Here is a 17,272-nt window from a genome sequence, read left to right as displayed (position 1 = left end):
TTCAAACTCGCTTTCCGCGCGCATGCGTCAGGTACGCGTACGCATCATTCCTCGCCGTTCAACTCCTTAGTTTCTTGTATTCCTTCCATTTTTGCAAGCTTCCTCTCTACCCTCTAAGCTATTCCTGCCCTATAAAGCCTGAAAATACTTAACGCACAGATCACGACATCGAAAGGTACAAGGAGAATTAAAATATATAATTTAAATGTCTAGGATGGAAGCTTTCAACCATGGAATAAAATTGGGAAGGAATTGTAAAATCATGCAAATCATACGAATAAGTGAGTAAAGAGTTGATAAAAACTACCCAAATTAGCACAAAATAAACCATAAAATAGTAGTTTATCAGGCTCATTAAAAACTTCTTTCACCCAAGTCGTAAGGAAATTTGCCACCACATCCCAAGCTTGTTGATAGAATTTGGCTGGGAGACCATCGCTTCCCCGAGCCTTCCATATTCCTATGGAAAAAATCGCGTCCTTAATCTCTTCGTTTGATACCTCCTTAGCCATATCCTAATACTCTATATCCTATAACTTAGGAAACTGATTAGAAATAATAAAGTCATTATAATCAGATCCTGAACAATAGAGATTCCTAAAAAAATTAACATCCCCAACTTTAAGAGTGTCCACATTGTTCACCCATTTGCCTTCCTCACTCTTTAAGGCTGTGATTTTGTTTCTCTTACGTCTTCCATTTGCTTTTGAGTAAAAATATTTTGAATTTTTATCATCAAATTTAATGGTATCACATCTAGACATCTGTTGCCAATAAATCTCCTCTTGAATTGCTATTGTCTCATATTCTTTCCACAAATCTTTTTGGAGTTTATCCAAGAAGGGATTCTTGTTGAAAGAGTTCTTTTTATTGATTCTTTCAAGTCTTAGGAGAATGCGTTGTTTTGTCTTGAAGATATGCCCAAAAACTTCTTTGTTTCAAGTCTTAGCTGTGTTGACAAAGTTGTTAATATTCTATAACAAACTATTTTGTTCCAGCCAGCTACTTTTAACTATATTATTATAATCCTCATACAAAACCCAAAGAGCAAGGAATTTAATAGGCTTAACTCCTTTTTCCCCTTGAGTCAATTTAAAATCCAACAAAATAGGGGAGATGATCGGACTTAGTTTGGGTAAATATTTAACACCAACATATGAGAAAATATAAAAAAAAGTTAAAATTACTAATAAAACAATCTAATCTTCTCTTTTGTAGTCCCCTTTACCAAGTAAAAGGGGTCCAAAGAATCCAAAATTCTTAAACTCACAATTATGTAAAACATCATTAAAAATATTAGTGTTAAGAGAAAGATTAGAATAACTTCCTATGTCATTCAGAGAAAGAATGGAGTTGAAATATCCTCCTAAACACCAAGGTCCACTAATATTCTTAGTTAAATCCTTTATCTTGATCTAAAGCTCTCTTCTATTTTCGACCCTAGGGCTGGCGTAAATAGCAGTAAAAAATCAAGGAGTATTACTTTGCCACTACACTTCTATATGAACAAACTGTTTGTGAATGATGAATGGCTTTATGTTCCATGAATTTGACCTCCAAAAACACCATATGCCACCTGAAAAACCTTCAGTATCACTAATACACCATGAGTCAAACCCTAATTTTCTGATAATAGCCTCAGCCTTAGTACCTGAGACATTGGTTTCTAACAAGATACAAAAATTAGTTTATATCTAAACATAAGATTATTTAAAATAGATTTGAAGCCTTTAAAAGAGGTTCCTCTATAATTTCAAGACAAGATATTCATAGATACTAATGTAAATGAAGAAGTCTACTCGAAGATAAAAAACTCCCTGGTGCAAAAGAGGCTCCTCTAGGCTTTCATAGCCTTAGGTTCCTCTTCGATATATGCTGCATTCTCCACCATACTATCAAGGTCAATTGCCTTATTATGTGCTTCTCCACCATACTTACTTGCTCCTGGAGGGTTCTCTTTATAATACTCATTGTTTTGATTTATATTTTCCCCTTCCATAACCCTTGTTATGTGAGCATCTAAGATAGGGTCATTAGTACTATTAGTAGGGATATAATACCTTTCTTTGTGGCTTGAATAAACTGCTTTCGAAAGTCTGCTAAATTGCCTCCAATATTCCTGGTGCATTTGAGCCTTCTCTTTGTTTTGTTCTCCTTGAGAAGGTTGACTCGGTTCAGCAATAACAATTGTCTTTTGTTTGTTTTGAGATGTACTTGTCGATTTCAGCTGTTCTTCATTAAGTTTTTTGTTTATCTCTGGACTCTTTCCTTTTGTGTTTTGGTTAGCAGAGTTGACATTTTTGTCTCCTTTATGATTTTGATTCTGTGTAGCCTGTTTGACAAATTGTTGACTTGCTTTGACATTTATCTCTCTTTTTTGCATTTGCTTGGGCTGACTTTTCTGGTACTATTCTTTTTTTTTTATCTTCTCTCTCCTGAGCTTCTTTCTCATTCTGAAGAGCATCAAATCTATTATTAAAACTTTCTTTTTGATATTCCCATAATTATTCCCTAATTCTTGTCTATTTTTTCTCTGGGGCCTTTTGACAATCATCTAGGGACCATATAAACATTTCTCATTTACAATAGTTAAGTCTGATTTTTTCTCCCCAGATTGATGCTCGTGACTTTCCTTAACTGTACCAACGGCTATTTCCATCACCCCAGATTTTTCGTTGCAATCAGATCTTTCCTAACATGATTTCCTATATTCACCAATGCTGGCTGGCCTTGGACCGCGGCGGCGTTTTCACCCTTCCGGTGGTTCTATTCTTCACTAGCTGCTTGAGATTGTTGTATGTCCTTTGCTTCCTTCATCTTCTCCGGACATCCATCATATTTATGTCTGTATCTACCACAATTGAAACATATTAGATGAAAATCTTCGTATTCTAGCCTGAATTCTTTCCCCAAGGTTGAAAAATATGGCACTAGTTTTTTTCTTAAGTCAACTTCCACACAAATGAGTGCAAATTTACCTCTTGAGTGAATAGACATGTGTTCATCCACTTTGAGCATGGTTTCAATAGATTTTCCAACCTTCCATAAAAAAATATCTATTATATAATTCGGCTGAGAGATTGAAAATTTTGATCCAACCAACAACCTTTTTAACCTCACTCTCTTGGAGTATGGATAAAGGCCGCCACCTTTGAACCAAGAGGTAATGATCAGCGATCATCCAGGGACCCTCAAACAAAGCATGTGAATAATCCTCTTGGCTAGAGAATCTCACTAGGAAGTACCCTTCGACAAGGTCCATCACATGAACTGCTTCCTTCTTTGTCCATCTCCTATTTATCCACCGTTCTATAGTCTGTAAATTCAGATTCTTCCCTAAGGGCTTAACAATGAGTGCTTGCTTTTATGGTCTGAACCATTCATCATATTCTTCTAAAAACACCTCTATAACAGGATTTGAATTGAAAGGAGTCTGTGATTCCTCCATATGTTCCATCGGATCTTTTTCGGAGATGTAGTCTTCTGTGACCATCTCCACGATTTCATATGGATTCAGCTTTCCAAGCCTGTCGTTCATCAGCCTATCCTTGTAGGAAAGCTTGGAACCTTCGGATGCACCATTGACAAGGGTAATAACATTCTCCAATGAGTTTTTAGACTCTTTAACAATCTCTTACTTTTCTTCTTCTTGTGTGATCTTCATATGTTCCTCTGCTTGATCTTCTCCATCCATCTTGACTTTTTTTTGTGCTCCTCGTCACCAGATCTTCCTCTTCTGGTGATCGTTTGTCAGTTTCAACGATAGTAGCTAACAGGTTCATTCAGAAAAAAAATTTTGCTATTGGTTCGAAAAGTTGTGACAATCATGACACTAATAAAAAGTGACATAATTTTATTCTATTTAATAATATGAATTAGTTGTTATAATTTACTATTAATAACTAGTCTTTTTTTATCTAGTATGTCATTAGACCACTCAATAAATTAGTTCTTGATAGTTCATATTTATTTTTTGTTGTTGATTTGTCGTTAAAATCAACTATGAAAAATCATTTAATTATTTTAATTAATAATAATATTTTTAAATTTAATATTTTTAGATGTATTTTAATTATTTCATATAATTTAATAAATAAATATATTTATTATTTAAATATAGTATTATATTAATAAAGGATAAAATTGTCTATTATAAAATTTTAATTCATTTGATAAACATTCTAAATACCGAAATTTAATTCAATTTTATAGTTTTATTAAGGGTAAAATACGATTTTGGTTTTTAAAGTATAGGCTGAAATTCGTCTTCAACTTTTTTTTTTGCATACAAAATCGTTTCTAAAGTTTAAAACCATATTTTAAAATTTTTCTTTTTATTTAAATATTAAAATTTTGGACCAAATTATCCATAACAAAAAAATTATAAAATAAAAAAAGAAAAAAGAGAAAGAGAGTGTTTTTGTTTGTGCGAAGGAGAAATGGAAGAAAAAGAAAGGAGAATGGAAGAAAAAGAAAAAGTTGTCTACGATCCACCTTTCGCCGTTACCTCTGTAGAATTTTAGTCTCTTAGGTAAGGACAATTTTAAAACTAAGTTAAACTTTAGAGATGATTTTGTATGCAAAAAATAATTGAAAACGGGAAAAAATTTTAACCTATATTTAAGAACCCAAATCATACTTAATTCTTTTGATAATTCATTTTAAGAGTTAAATCTCAATTTGACCCCTGAAATTTAATCCAATACTCAGAATAATCCTCACAATTTCGTTGGCCCCAATTAGAACCCCAAATTTGTAATTGTGGCTCCAATTTACCCCTGCCATCATCTCCGTCACCAGAATGCTAATTTGATGCAATTGCATGACACAATGGACACTACTTAAACGACGGCGCATTGGTTTTGTGCCCAAACCCTTTGAAAATCACGCCGTTTCAGTTTTTTTGTGGGTTAAAACTCTCTTTCTTTCCACTACGACATCATAAGTTGCCAAACATTAAAAAAACCCTTACACTACATGGTTTCCAAAGGTTTTGTGCGCGAAACCAATGGGCCGTCGTTTAGTTAGTGTCCACCATGTGATGCAATTGTGCTAGATCAGAGGAGATGATCACAGGGGCAAGTTGAAGCCACAATTGTAAATTTGGGAGTTTTAATTAGGACCAACGAAATTGTGGGGTCATTCTAAGTATCAGGCCAAATTTCAGGGATCAAATTCAGATTTAGCTCTCATTTTAAACACTAAAATTTAATTTAATTCTAACTAAAATTTAATTTTTGATATAATTAAATTCTGTACCATTAAAGATATGTTATTAGTTAGGTTGTAAGTGCAAGTTAGAATTCAAAAAACACTTCTAAACAAAAGAGTGAATTAACCATTCTACCAAGCTGGTTAGATTCGCAGCGAGTCAGCAACTATACTGATTATATTATAACCGTAAAACATAGACGACAATAAGGTGCCGTCCTGAAACGCTGTTTCAGATTTACTTTAATCTGAACAAGAAGACGGCACTTGCTGACGTCAGCAAAATGTGGTTCCACTTCACTACCAACTTCCAAGTTCCATCTCTCTCTTCTTCTTCCCCGTTCTTGATGTTTATATTATACACAATAACACCATTCACTCACATACCACTACTACCTTCCTTTCCAATTCCATGATCATGGCCTCTTCTTCTTCATCAATTGCTTCCAACTTCACCCTTCCGAGGAACAACGACGCCATATTGAAGCAGTGTGGCAGTAGCACGGCCGTGTTTGGAAGCGTTCGAGTGTTAAATCACAAACCGCGAAGAAGAAGCTGTGTGACTTACGCTTCTTCCATTCAGCTGCAGCAGCAGGTGGAACCGTCGCTAATTGGTGATGTTGACAAACAGAAGGATGATGGTAGAGTGTTGAAGGTCGGTCTTATTTGCGGCGGTCCTTCTGCTGAGCGTGGGATTTCCCTCAATTCAGCTAGATCAGTTCTTGATCACATACAGGTAGTATCACTTATCTTGCACAAATACCAATATCACTATTGAATATTCACAATTGCTTCGGTACTTTCTGTAAACTAGAGCTAAATTATCCCCTGTCATGTGTAAATAATCAACTCACACGTCTAATCAATTCAACTTATAGATAAAGTTTGGATAATAAAAGTAAGCTTATGGAGCACGCATTAAATGTCTTCCAAGATTACACAAGTATTTCTCAAGCTTTAAACTCCTACGACAAGTTAGTTGTCTGAAGTTTAATTCAAATATGATACTCTATATTCAAATAAAAATATGTAAGGAGTATTTGAATATAATATACATGTATATAAGGTAATTTAATCACAACTTTAACAAGAATTTGTGTATCAAAATTTTGTGTTACATATAGTAAACAGGTTGCACTCCTATTTTGGAGAAAGTAAAGCATCAAATTTGTGGTGTTTGAAGTTTGTAACTTACTTTGAAGTTATGAACCCTCTCCTGAGGATAGGTACTAGGAAAGTGGAGAGGGTACAGTTTTGATATGTAATTCGCTACTTTTTGTTATTAAATGTTTAAGTATTTCTTTTAAGAGATATGGGACAGGGAATTCGGTACATGGTATGTAGGTAAACGAGAGAAACAAGGTAAGTATGATATGACTTCTAAGGTCCTTGAAACTGGCAAATTCTATGTTGAGGCCTAAGTTGACTGGGTTGTGCCGAATTCAGGAACCTTGGGAGAGGTTTCAAAGCTTTCCAGAGAAATTTGAAGTCGGTTACCAACTTTGATGTTTGTTTAGAGATCAAATTGGTCCTTAAATTGACAGTTATTTAACATCCATATTGTGTTATGTGACAGGGAGATGATTTACTTGTGAGTTGCTATTATATTGATTGCAATCTCAATGCATTTGCAATATCTACTGCTCAGGTTAGTATAGTATGTGCCAAAATTGTGTAGCATGATCTTCTATTTAACTATAGTTTTTGACCAAGCTGATTGGTATATCTGGTTGACAGGAATTCTGATCTGAATGTTTCTAAATTTATCATTTGAATGAAACAAGGAAGGATAATCTACAGTTCTAACATTACGATGGCAAAATATTAGCTGAATAGTTTTTCCTTACGGCTTCCTTTTCTTCTTAAACATCACTAAAACATGTTTTTCTAAATTAGCAATGTTTATTGTGATATTAGTCCTGGCTAATCTCAGTAGAACTTAATAAATGAATATCCATTTGATGATCACCTTTGGCTAAAGATTTTTCAGTATCTTACATTTGCCAAGTAATCATGTCTTAGTTTTCTTATAGATGCAACAAGTTTATTTGCCTGTTACTACTGAGTGATTTTCGGGTGCATGAACGGTTATTGTTCTCGATTTAAAACTCTAAAGCTAGGGCTTTTACTATCATGTCTTCAATTACTTGGTAGCAAAGTGAAATGGAAAATCGAAAAAGAAAAGTAAAGAAAGAAGGTGATGTTTATTCCTTCCAAGTCATTTTTCTTGTTTCCATTTTTTTCCACAGGTATATTCTAACACCCCTGCAGATTTTGATTTTAAACTTGATAGGTCAGTAAACCCTTTCAGATTAGTTAAAATCACAATAATAGAATTATTGGTAAAATCTGTTTCTTATTTAGGAACAATTAGTTACGCAACTAATTAATATTGTTCGAAGAGTGGTCTATGAATAACAACTTTGTCGCCAAGTTTATGATATTCTTCTTTAACATAGAAAGATTGTTCCTGAACTAGAAAGAATTTTGCTAATAACTTCTCCTTCCTTTTTTTTATTTTTATCTTTTTGTTTTGTAATTTTTATCTGCTAGGTACCCCTGAAATTATAGCATGGAACAATTTACATTTGTAATAACTTGTGCAAAGTTGGTGGCTTGTTTATTTTGCAGCCTTGCCCAAAGTTTCCAAACTTTGGATGACTTAGCGGAGCATCTAGCTAAAGCTGTGGATATAGTGTTTCCTGTTATACATGGTCAATTTGGTGAAGATGGCACGATCCAGGTGCAATATATATACGAATTTCTTAAAGGCTGTAATGATTTTGTGTATCTAAATGAATATTATTTTCAGGAATTGCTGGAAAAGTATAGTGTTCCATTTGTTGGCACAGGATCAAATGAATGCCGAGAAGCATTTGACAAGGTACAAGAATTATGTACTCTCTCTCTCTCTCTCTCTCTCTCTCTCTCTCTCTCTCTCTCTCTCTCTCTCTCTCTCTCTCTCTTCTTTGTTGCTCTCACTATCTTTACCTCTCGCACTTAGTATTTGCTCAAAGTTTCTGCCAGTATAAAGCATCATTGGAGCTCAGAAAGCATGGATTCATAACAGTACCAAGTTTCTTAGTTCAGGTATTGAAAGTTTTGTTTTAACACTTACTTGATTAGGCAATTCAATTGACCAAATATGTCTTGCACAAGTGCGTATCTTCTAGTTATTATAATCATATCTTGACATGTATTTTCAGTGTCCAATATCCAGTGTTTACTAAGGTGTTTTTCTAGCTTTATGGTTTAGCATGTATAGTTTTCTGATCAAATGACCAAGATTTTCTTATTTACATATACCGTGAGACTTGATAACATTATGATGACAATTAGGGTCATGAAACAAACCAATCAGAACTATCAGAATGGTTTAAACGGCATCGGCTAGACCCTGACTCTGGGAAAGTTGTGGTAAGGCACTTGATTTAGTCCATTCCTTGGAGATTTGTTGACTCATTTCAGCAGCTAGTTATGCTCATATACATTTACAATTTTGTCTCAGGTAAAACCAACAAGAGGAGGGTCAAGCATCGGTGTTGGAGTTGCATATGGTGTGGCTGATTCTCTCATTAAAGCTAATGAACTTATCTCCAAGGTATGTTAAGTCTATTCAGAACTGGATGAAGAGAAAATTTTTATTAATGTAACAACTTTTGTTGAAGTAGAATGAATATAGAGAAAATTAAGGAGGGATACAACTTGACTAGAATTATTTACTGTAAAATTTATGCCTATCTCATTGTATATGTTAAGTTTTTGTCATTGATTTTGTCTGTGACAGGGAATTGACAATAAAGTGTTAATAGAAATGTTTCTTGAAGGAGGGAGTGAATTTACTGCAATTGTCCTTGATGTTGGATCAGGTACACATCGGCGTCCTGTTGTACTACTTCCAACTGAGGTACAATTTGTTTTTCCTTCCACAAACTTTTTTACTGCTATTCTACTGTGCAACCATTTTTAACCCTCTGTTGGTTCTAAGATTTGAAGTGAGACAGCAGACAGAAACTATCACTATTCACGGCTTCATGCTGCCTTATCTGCTGAACTGTAGTTGGAATAGAATAGTCAGTCCATTTATGAATCAATAAAAAATGTCAATGCTGATGATTATTCTATTCCTTCCATTCCCTTTCACACTAATGTCTTGAACTAGACCTTATTGAATTTCTTCTTCTAAAATTTAAATTGAAGTAGCAGAAAGTAAAAGAATTTTTTCACTTGAGCAAATATGTTGTACTTTTGGTCATAGTATGATGCCATAAATGTGGATATGGAATTTCATGTAGCAATAAATATGTTGTACTAGTTATGTTAATCTTTAGTTAGAAAGGAAGTTCAGTTTTGTGGCTGCTTATGTTAATATGAAATTAATCATACAAGTTGGATATGGAAGTTGCAATCTGCTTTTACCTAATGAATATTTCATACTCGATAGTAATAGTGCATATTAGATGAACAGGTTGAACTTCAATCCCGTGGCGCAAATGATGTGCAAGAGAATGATGCAATATTTAACTACCGAAGGAAGTACCTTCCTACCCAACAGGTCAGTGTTATGTATGTGGCAAGGTGTATTGCACATGCTTGCTGATATTAAAAATGGTGTATGAAGTGATCTTTTTCCTCCAGTTTATTGAGTAGTTAATTTCAAGCCAATTACAGTCAGCGTGTATCTTTCTAATTGGATGAAGTATGTATGCTGCATAGGTTGCTTACCACACTCCACCTCGATTTTCCTTGGATGTAATTGAAAATATACGCAAAGGAGCATCTCTGTTATTCCAACAGCTTTGCCTGCAAGATTTTGCAAGGATTGATGGATGGTTTTTGCCCAATTCAGCTTGTAACTTACCATCTTCAGAAAGTGAGTTTGGGAGGACGGAATCTGGTACCATCATATTCACTGACATTAACTTGGTGAGAAGATTTTCATCCTTGGAAAGAATGCAGAAAATTGATTCATGCAGTTTCACTACTAATGTTTTTTTTTTTTTTTTTTTTTTTTTTTTTTTTTTTTTTTTTTTTTCTCATTACTGCTGATAGTGAAATTTGTTGCATGTTTCAGATCAGTGGTATGGAACAGACTAGTTTTCTATTTCAGCAGGCTTCTAAGGTATCTTCTGGATCTGTCTGCATTCATATGTCTTGTATTGAATATTCAGAGTCTTATATTTTCCTCATATACTTCTATGTCATGGTTGTGTTTCTCTCTATTTCTGTGTGAATTTTAAGTAGTTTCTTTCCTTTAAGTTCACCTTTCATCTTAGTGTATTTTAAGACTTCCTGTCTATATTATCCAGGTTGGCTTTTCTCATACAAATATTCTTAGGAGCATTATTCACCATGCTTGCTTGAGGTTTCCAAACCTTGCATCGATTATTAACAAATCAGGTCAGGTCCCAAGCAAATCAAAATACTCAAAACTTAACAGGTCAGTTCCTCACCACGAAGGAGCTCGAAAAGTTTTTGTAATTTTTGGAGGTGACACATCAGAACGGCAAGTATCTCTTATGAGTGGTACAAATGTATGGCTTAATTTGCAAGCTTTCCATGATGTAAGTGTCCCCCAATCAGGAAGACCATAAAGTTTCTGTTCAGTATACATAATGGTTGGGTAATCATCTGCTGAAGTGTAATCATGGTTATTACAGCTTGAGGTTACTCCATGTTTGCTTTCCACAACAAGTGAATATGAATCCACTGTGGATGGAAAGAAGGCTGATAATGTCATGAATAGAACAGTATGGTCGTTGCCGTAAGTATTGTCCATTTAACCTTTTACTAATCAGGATAAATATGAGGATTTTAACCCTGAAAAAATTATTGTTTTTAACCCTGGAAAAAATCATTTATAGGCCTACAATTTGCAGCTTAAGCTTTAGGAATGTTGGTACTTTACATTGTAGTAAAGCCTCAATTTGGTCAAGGTTGATATTTGCCACCATCACTATTCAAACAACAACAACAACAACAAATCCTTATCCCACTAGGTAGAGTCAGCTACATGGATAAATGACGCCATTGAGCCCTATCATGATTATGACTACAGTGAGATTGTTTACACATAAATTTCCTTTGACAACCTCATGTATAGTCTTTTTGGTTTTCCTCTACCTTTCGCCATCTGTTTATCTTCTATTTGATCCATCCTCCTTTGGATGCTCTGGCAATCTTCTTTCTATATGTTCAAACCACTTGAGACGACCGTCACTATTCAAAACTCAGTTAAATTTCAGCACCAATAAATTGGCTTTTTGCCATTTAGTCCAAATGAATCTTATATTGGTGGTAGTGTTAGGAATTGAAATCACTCTTGGATCTGCATCTAACCACTTAAAATTTTTTAGGCTTGGTCCTTGATTGTGCTTGCAATTCTTCCTGCTGATGTAATGGTGGGCACTGTGTTTTGCTTTTGGATTTTTGCACGTGTCTTAAACCATGTCATCCTGAAGAAAGCAAATTTTTTGTTCAGTTTGATTCTTAGAATTAGCACCCAGAAAGATATCCATTTATTTGTGCATTCCATTTTTTTAGTGAATTATGGTTCATGCATGTGACCTCTGCATATTGTAACTAGAGTGAGGTGTTTGAGTCATTGTTATCTTTTGTACAGTTATTCTCTTGTGCTACGACATACAACTGAGGAGGTACTTGCTGCATGCATAGAAGCAATTGAGCCTGATCGGGCTGCAATGACATCCAACCTGCGGGAGAAAGTAATGAATGATCTCATGGAGGGTTTTAAGGATCATAGCTGGTTTTCTGGGTTTGATATTGCTGATGAATTGCCTATACGATTTTCACTCAAACAGTGGATCAAGCTAGCCAAGAAGGCCGAGGCAACAGTATTTATTGCAGGTATTTAAAGCTATATGTGTTGTCTAGATGGCTAAACCTTAGCCTCAATTTCTTTGTTAATATATTATTAGTTGGAATGCATTATTAGTAATCAATGTCAATAGTGGAGTGTGACTAATATCTTAATAAGAATCATATTTGGTTAAAGCCAATATTATTCATAAGAATGATCTGTTTAAAAGTGGAAAAGCTATTTGTTCAAGTAGTGACATGACCCGAACAGGAAGCATGCTTTTAACATTTTTGTAATATATTATAAATCTGTAGTTTAGACTTATAGACATTTCTGGCTAACAAGAACTTTGGGAATGTCTTTACAAGATATATCATTTGTTACTTGTAGTTCATGGAGGCATTGGAGAAGACGGTACGCTTCAATCACTGTTGGATGCTGAAGGAATTCCTTACACAGGTTTGTTTATATTTCATACTGAATATATGGGATTATTAGGTATGCGATATTAACTGCATAGGTTCAATTTTCTTTCATCTTCTGTTGAAGGTCCTGGTGCAATGGCATCGAAGATTTGTATGGACAAAGTTGCAACATCTGCTGCTTTAAAGAATGTATGTTTTCGTAATTCAAACATGGTGTCCTTGAATGATGAGCACTCCTATAACATTATTTTCCTAAGTTGGACATGTTTTTCTGACTAAGCATTCAAATCATGTTATTTTAGCTGGCAAACTCGGGAGTTCTTACAATAAACAAGGATGTCAGGAAAAAAGATGATCTCTTAAGTAAGCCTATAAATGAGATATGGCATGACATCACCCAGAAGCTACGGTGTGAAACATTATGCGTCAAGCCAGCGAGAGATGGATGTTCAACAGGAGTTGCAAGATTATGGTAGATTTATCAGTTTGTTAGTATCTTAACAAATATTGCGTTATTTACCATGATTGAAAAGGTTGTTTCAATACTTTTCTGATCATTTTATTGTTATGCAGCTCCTCAAGTGACCTTGCAGTATATGTAAAAGCTCTAGAGGAATGTCTACTAAGGATTCCTCCAAATAGCTTATCAAAGGTATGGATAACGAATAGCATCATGTATTTATCAAGATTTCTTATGTTGGGGAATTACGAGTGATGTTACTTAGAGGTACAATGTACAGTTTTATACTGTCTTACTTGGTGTGACCTTAGTATGTATTACTATTTACAATATTGTTGTGTCCCGCAAAAATAGAATATACTTCCCTAGTAAGTATAAAATTCAATATCCTTCATTCTTCTTCCTTCTTGTCTTATTTAGCTAGAAAAATTTCCCTAGAAATATTAGCACTAGAACTCAGATAAATTTGCATTTATTGTGGTAACTGTTATATCATTACACACACTACATGTGCTCTTCATCTTTTGATTTCATGACATTATTTTTCTCTTGATTGATTGATATGCAGGCACATGGTATGATTGAGATGCCAAACCCTCCTCCAGAACTCTTGATCTTCGAACCATTCATAGAGACAGATGAAATAATCATGACATCTAAATTTAAGAACGAGACTTCTGATGGTCTCACGTGGAAGGGGCTTAGTAGATGGGTAGAAATAACAGTTGGAGTTGTAGGAAAACGCGGTTCGATGCACTCGTTAAGTCCAAGTGTAACTGTGAAGGAAACCGGTGATATTTTGTCGCTAGAGGAGAAGTTCCAAGGTTTATTCCAAACACTTAATTGTAGTCTTTATTTTGTACAAACTTAGTTGCAATTAGCATGATCTTCATGCAAATTTTCATAGTAGGATAAGACTTTATATTGTTGTTCTTATGAGTGTTTGGGAATGTGACTTCCTGCCACCACTGGAGAGAGTTTGTGTGGATCTCTTGTGGATCTCTGTCTTTTGTTTATGTTTTTCCTTTTTCTAAAATAGCTACAATTTCGTTTTTTACTATGCTTCATCTTTTAATGTCTTTGCATATTCTTGGCAGGTGGGACTGGCATCAATCTGACTCCACCTCCCTTATCAATCATGAGGTACATTGATGAGATTCTACATCTCTTTCCGCCACAAAACCTTCTTTATGGCTCATAATTTCTTAGCTTTCTTATTCTGTCTTTTATTAATAAATTCTTTATGGCATTGAAATTCAATTTAACAAACAATCACAAGATCATAGCCTTTTGTTGTGACGATAAATAATTATATTTAAGAGTTGATCATGTACAAAGTCTGCTGATGACTAAGTTCCTTACAACTTGTGACAAGGTTGATACTTCTACCCTGATACTAATTATATTAACATAACTGCCGTTTACAGATTGGTAAAAAATAATCCAGACAACTACTAATTAAATAACTTAGCTTTAGGGGAAAAAGAGGAATGGATTGACATGTTACAAAAATCTGAATTTGATAAAGAAAATAATTAGATTAATGGTTTGTACCTAAATATTCTGCATGCGGCATTTTGTTTACCTTTATCAAATGTGCAGATGCACACTCAGCTTTTTTCAATTTTGATCACTGTAGGTTTGTCGAAATACTTGATTTCTTGGCAATGTAATGCAAATCCATCTTTCTAGTTCAATATTCAATATAAAAGAAAATTTACTATGGAGTGAAGAGTTCCTGATTTATGCTTAAGTTGATATTAGTCATTTCCATCATAACTATTTACAGAATATGTGGAAAATTTTTGTTTCTTCACGCTGCAATGATGCTGGATTGACCTACTTTTTCTGAGTCAATTTTTCTTGAAGTGCATTTGAGTTTTTCCTTCCCTATTACAGTGCAAATGCATTGGAGAGATGTAAAAAGCACATTGAACTTATTGCAAACACTCTACAACTGGAAGGATTTTCTAGAATTGATGCATTTGTGAACGTTGACAGTGGAGAGGTTCGTTGATTTTCTTGTTTGGCATGTTATTTTTTTCCATTTTTTATCCCCTGATATGTTTATGATGACTTGTCTTGATGAATAGCTAAAAGTTTAAGCTATTCCTCTCATAAATAGCTGGAAAATGGGATTTGAAAATTTTGAAATAAGAATAATGATAACAATGACAATAACAATAACAATAATAATCATCCAAACATGCTTGGTGCACAAAAATATGAGGGAAAGTTGAAAGTAAAGTGTATGCACAAGAATGAATTCAAACATGCTTTGGTTATAAGCTGTTCAAATGCATTGCTGTTTGTTGTTAGTCTATCAATCGAATGTTGCCACAACTCTCAACTCATTGAAATGAGGACAATAGTCTTCTCATATAATAGTATATTGTGTTTCAATGACTTCTTCTCACCTAACACCTTTATAATTTTCAATGTTTTTAGGTTTTGATTATAGAGGTGAATACAGTGCCTGGAATGACTCCTTCTACTGTTCTGATTCATCAGGTAAAGTACCTCCACGATATGATATTTCTTTCTCTTATTCTTTCCATGTGTATATTCTACTAGGCATTCATGAGGTATGTCATTTTGTCGCTGATATCCCTTAAAAACTTGACAATTACACCACTGTAGTCAAAAGCTAACAAATACAACCCATATTTGAAAGTATTTGTCAAGCAAAATCAATCTATTGGGTACCACAAAATAAACGTCGATCTTTGAGAAACCATTTTGTCAATTAATATTTTGATAGTCAAAATGGGGGTTTACTCCTTTTGTTGCATAATTATGCTAAATCAGTTAACCTTATTGTAAAGGCTAGTGATATGAACTTGAAGGAAATGGAATTGAAAATTCATTGTTATTACTTAGAAGAAAACATGTACAAGTTAGCATCTATATAAAATTATAAATATATAAATTACCTTTTATTTCAACATATTTTATAATTTTAACTTTTCTTCTCATTTCATGTGAATCTCAGGCACTAGCAGAACAACCACCATTATATCCTCACCAATTCTTCCGTAAACTTCTTGATTTGGCTTCAGAAAGATCCATGTGATCTCTTGTTTTATTATTGTTTCCAAAGGTGGTCACATTGAAGTTATCATGTATCACTTATATGAAAGTTGTTGCCCTTTATAATGTAATGCTTAACTTTGGATCATTTACTTGCTTCCCTTTCTGAATGTGTTCTCAGATGCAATCATTGATTATATAGTTTGTGTACTCTTAAACTGGCTTTGAAGAAAATGATTTTGTTAGGATACATTATGAAATTGGCACCAATACTAACTCATATGGATTCAGCCTAGCGCCCTAGCCTAGTGAAAAGTAAAAAGTCGTGCTATCTAGTATTGTAAAAATATTCATTAAGAATTTAAAAACCTTTTTATATTTGTACCCTAAAGGTTTTCTCAAAATATGGAATAGTCTAGCCCACCCGTTTGTAGATATTATCTGCTTTACCATTCTGTGATAGAAGAAATCTTTCACTTTCATCCATCGAAACACGTACACAAGGGAGAAGTATCCATATTCTTATAAGATGTTTTGCTTTTTTCTCCAACCGATGTGTGGACGATTTTGATGGATAAGTGTGGGAGACATTGATATTATTTCTACCATCAAGAACAAAATTGGGAATCCTGAAGTGTCAAATCGAATGATATCCTCAAATGGGTTGCTGGGTCATTATGCATTGCATTGCCGTTGACGTAGGAGGAGAGAGACGACAAAGAGGGCGACGACGATAATTATGAGGATCCATAGTTAGGATTTCTTTCCATACTCTGTTGTTCGGCATTTTTTTTATTTTGTTTAGCACTTTGTTATTTAACATTTTTTATTTCTAACATTTAATTTGACATGCAAAATAATTAACATTTTTATTTTTTGTTTTAGTTAAAAATAATATTTAGTTTTGATTATGTTTAATGGAGAATAAATATTGATTGTGAAAATATTCATTAGGAAAGCAGGTTGTAGAGATTTGTGTATATTTGATTAAAAATTAATTTTTCAATAATCTAAGTATTAACTTTTGGATTTTACAACGAAAAAATTTCGAACGTAAATAATTATTTTAATTTTTAAAATTAAAACTATCCAATAATTTATCGTCAGAATTACTGTAAAAATATTCAATGGTAATTACCGTTGGATTTAATCTGCCGTACTTATTAAATAGTTTCATCAATCTTGATCACACTAATGTCAGATTAATCTGACAGTAACAATTTTTTGCCGAGCTTTTTTTGTACAGATGTTGTTTGACGGTAAATTCAACATAAATCCGATGATTTTAACCAAATCTTTGTAGTAAATGAAAGGTGAGGAAAAAAA

The 17,272-nt window shown here is 33.9% G+C and overlaps 1 protein-coding gene across 3 annotated transcripts; it reads left to right on the top strand.

Moving 5' to 3' along the window:
- The first annotated feature begins 5,302 nt into the window (after positions 1-5,302).
- Positions 5,303-16,094, top strand: LOC112797126 (uncharacterized). 3 transcript variants are annotated; one of them, XM_025839899.3, is made up of 24 exons: positions 5,303-5,947; positions 6,788-6,859; positions 7,461-7,504; positions 7,843-7,954; positions 8,024-8,095; positions 8,239-8,301; positions 8,551-8,628; positions 8,720-8,812; positions 8,999-9,118; positions 9,680-9,766; positions 9,928-10,137; positions 10,286-10,333; positions 10,521-10,775; positions 10,872-10,975; positions 11,834-12,078; positions 12,422-12,490; positions 12,581-12,645; positions 12,759-12,928; positions 13,030-13,108; positions 13,485-13,740; positions 14,014-14,059; positions 14,816-14,924; positions 15,365-15,427; positions 15,909-16,094. In XM_025839899.3, exons 1-24 carry the CDS (start codon positions 5,624-5,626, stop codon positions 15,987-15,989), a joined length of 2,865 nt encoding a protein of 954 aa, XP_025695684.1. In that variant the 5' UTR covers positions 5,303-5,623; the 3' UTR covers positions 15,990-16,094. The 3 variants fall into 3 exon arrangements, 2 of the variants coding, with proteins under 2 accessions (XP_025695684.1, XP_025695685.1); XR_003199607.3 differs by having other exon boundaries at positions 5,420-5,947; positions 12,759-12,944; XM_025839900.3 differs by lacking the exon at positions 7,461-7,504 and having other exon boundaries at positions 5,358-5,947.
- The last annotated feature ends 1,178 nt before the right edge of the window (positions 16,095-17,272 follow it).

Source organism: Arachis hypogaea, chromosome 4 (genome assembly GCF_003086295.3).
Source record: "Arachis hypogaea cultivar Tifrunner chromosome 4, arahy.Tifrunner.gnm2.J5K5, whole genome shotgun sequence".
Lineage (NCBI taxonomy): Eukaryota > Viridiplantae > Streptophyta > Magnoliopsida > Fabales > Fabaceae > Arachis > Arachis hypogaea.
Note: the sequence above shows the minus strand (reverse complement) of the source record. Positions and strands in the feature narration are given on the sequence as shown.

Coding starts and splice junctions, on each gene's coding strand:
- LOC112797126 (XM_025839899.3), top strand. CDS start 5,624: ATGATCATGGCCTCTTCTTCTTCATCAATTGCTTCCAACTTCACCCTT. Junction 9,119..9,679: donor TTGTACTACTTCCAACTGAG/GTACAATTTGTT, acceptor TTAGATGAACAG/GTTGAACTTCAATCCCGTGG. Junction 12,491..12,580: donor TGAAGGAATTCCTTACACAG/GTTTGTTTATAT, acceptor CTTCTGTTGAAG/GTCCTGGTGCAATGGCATCG.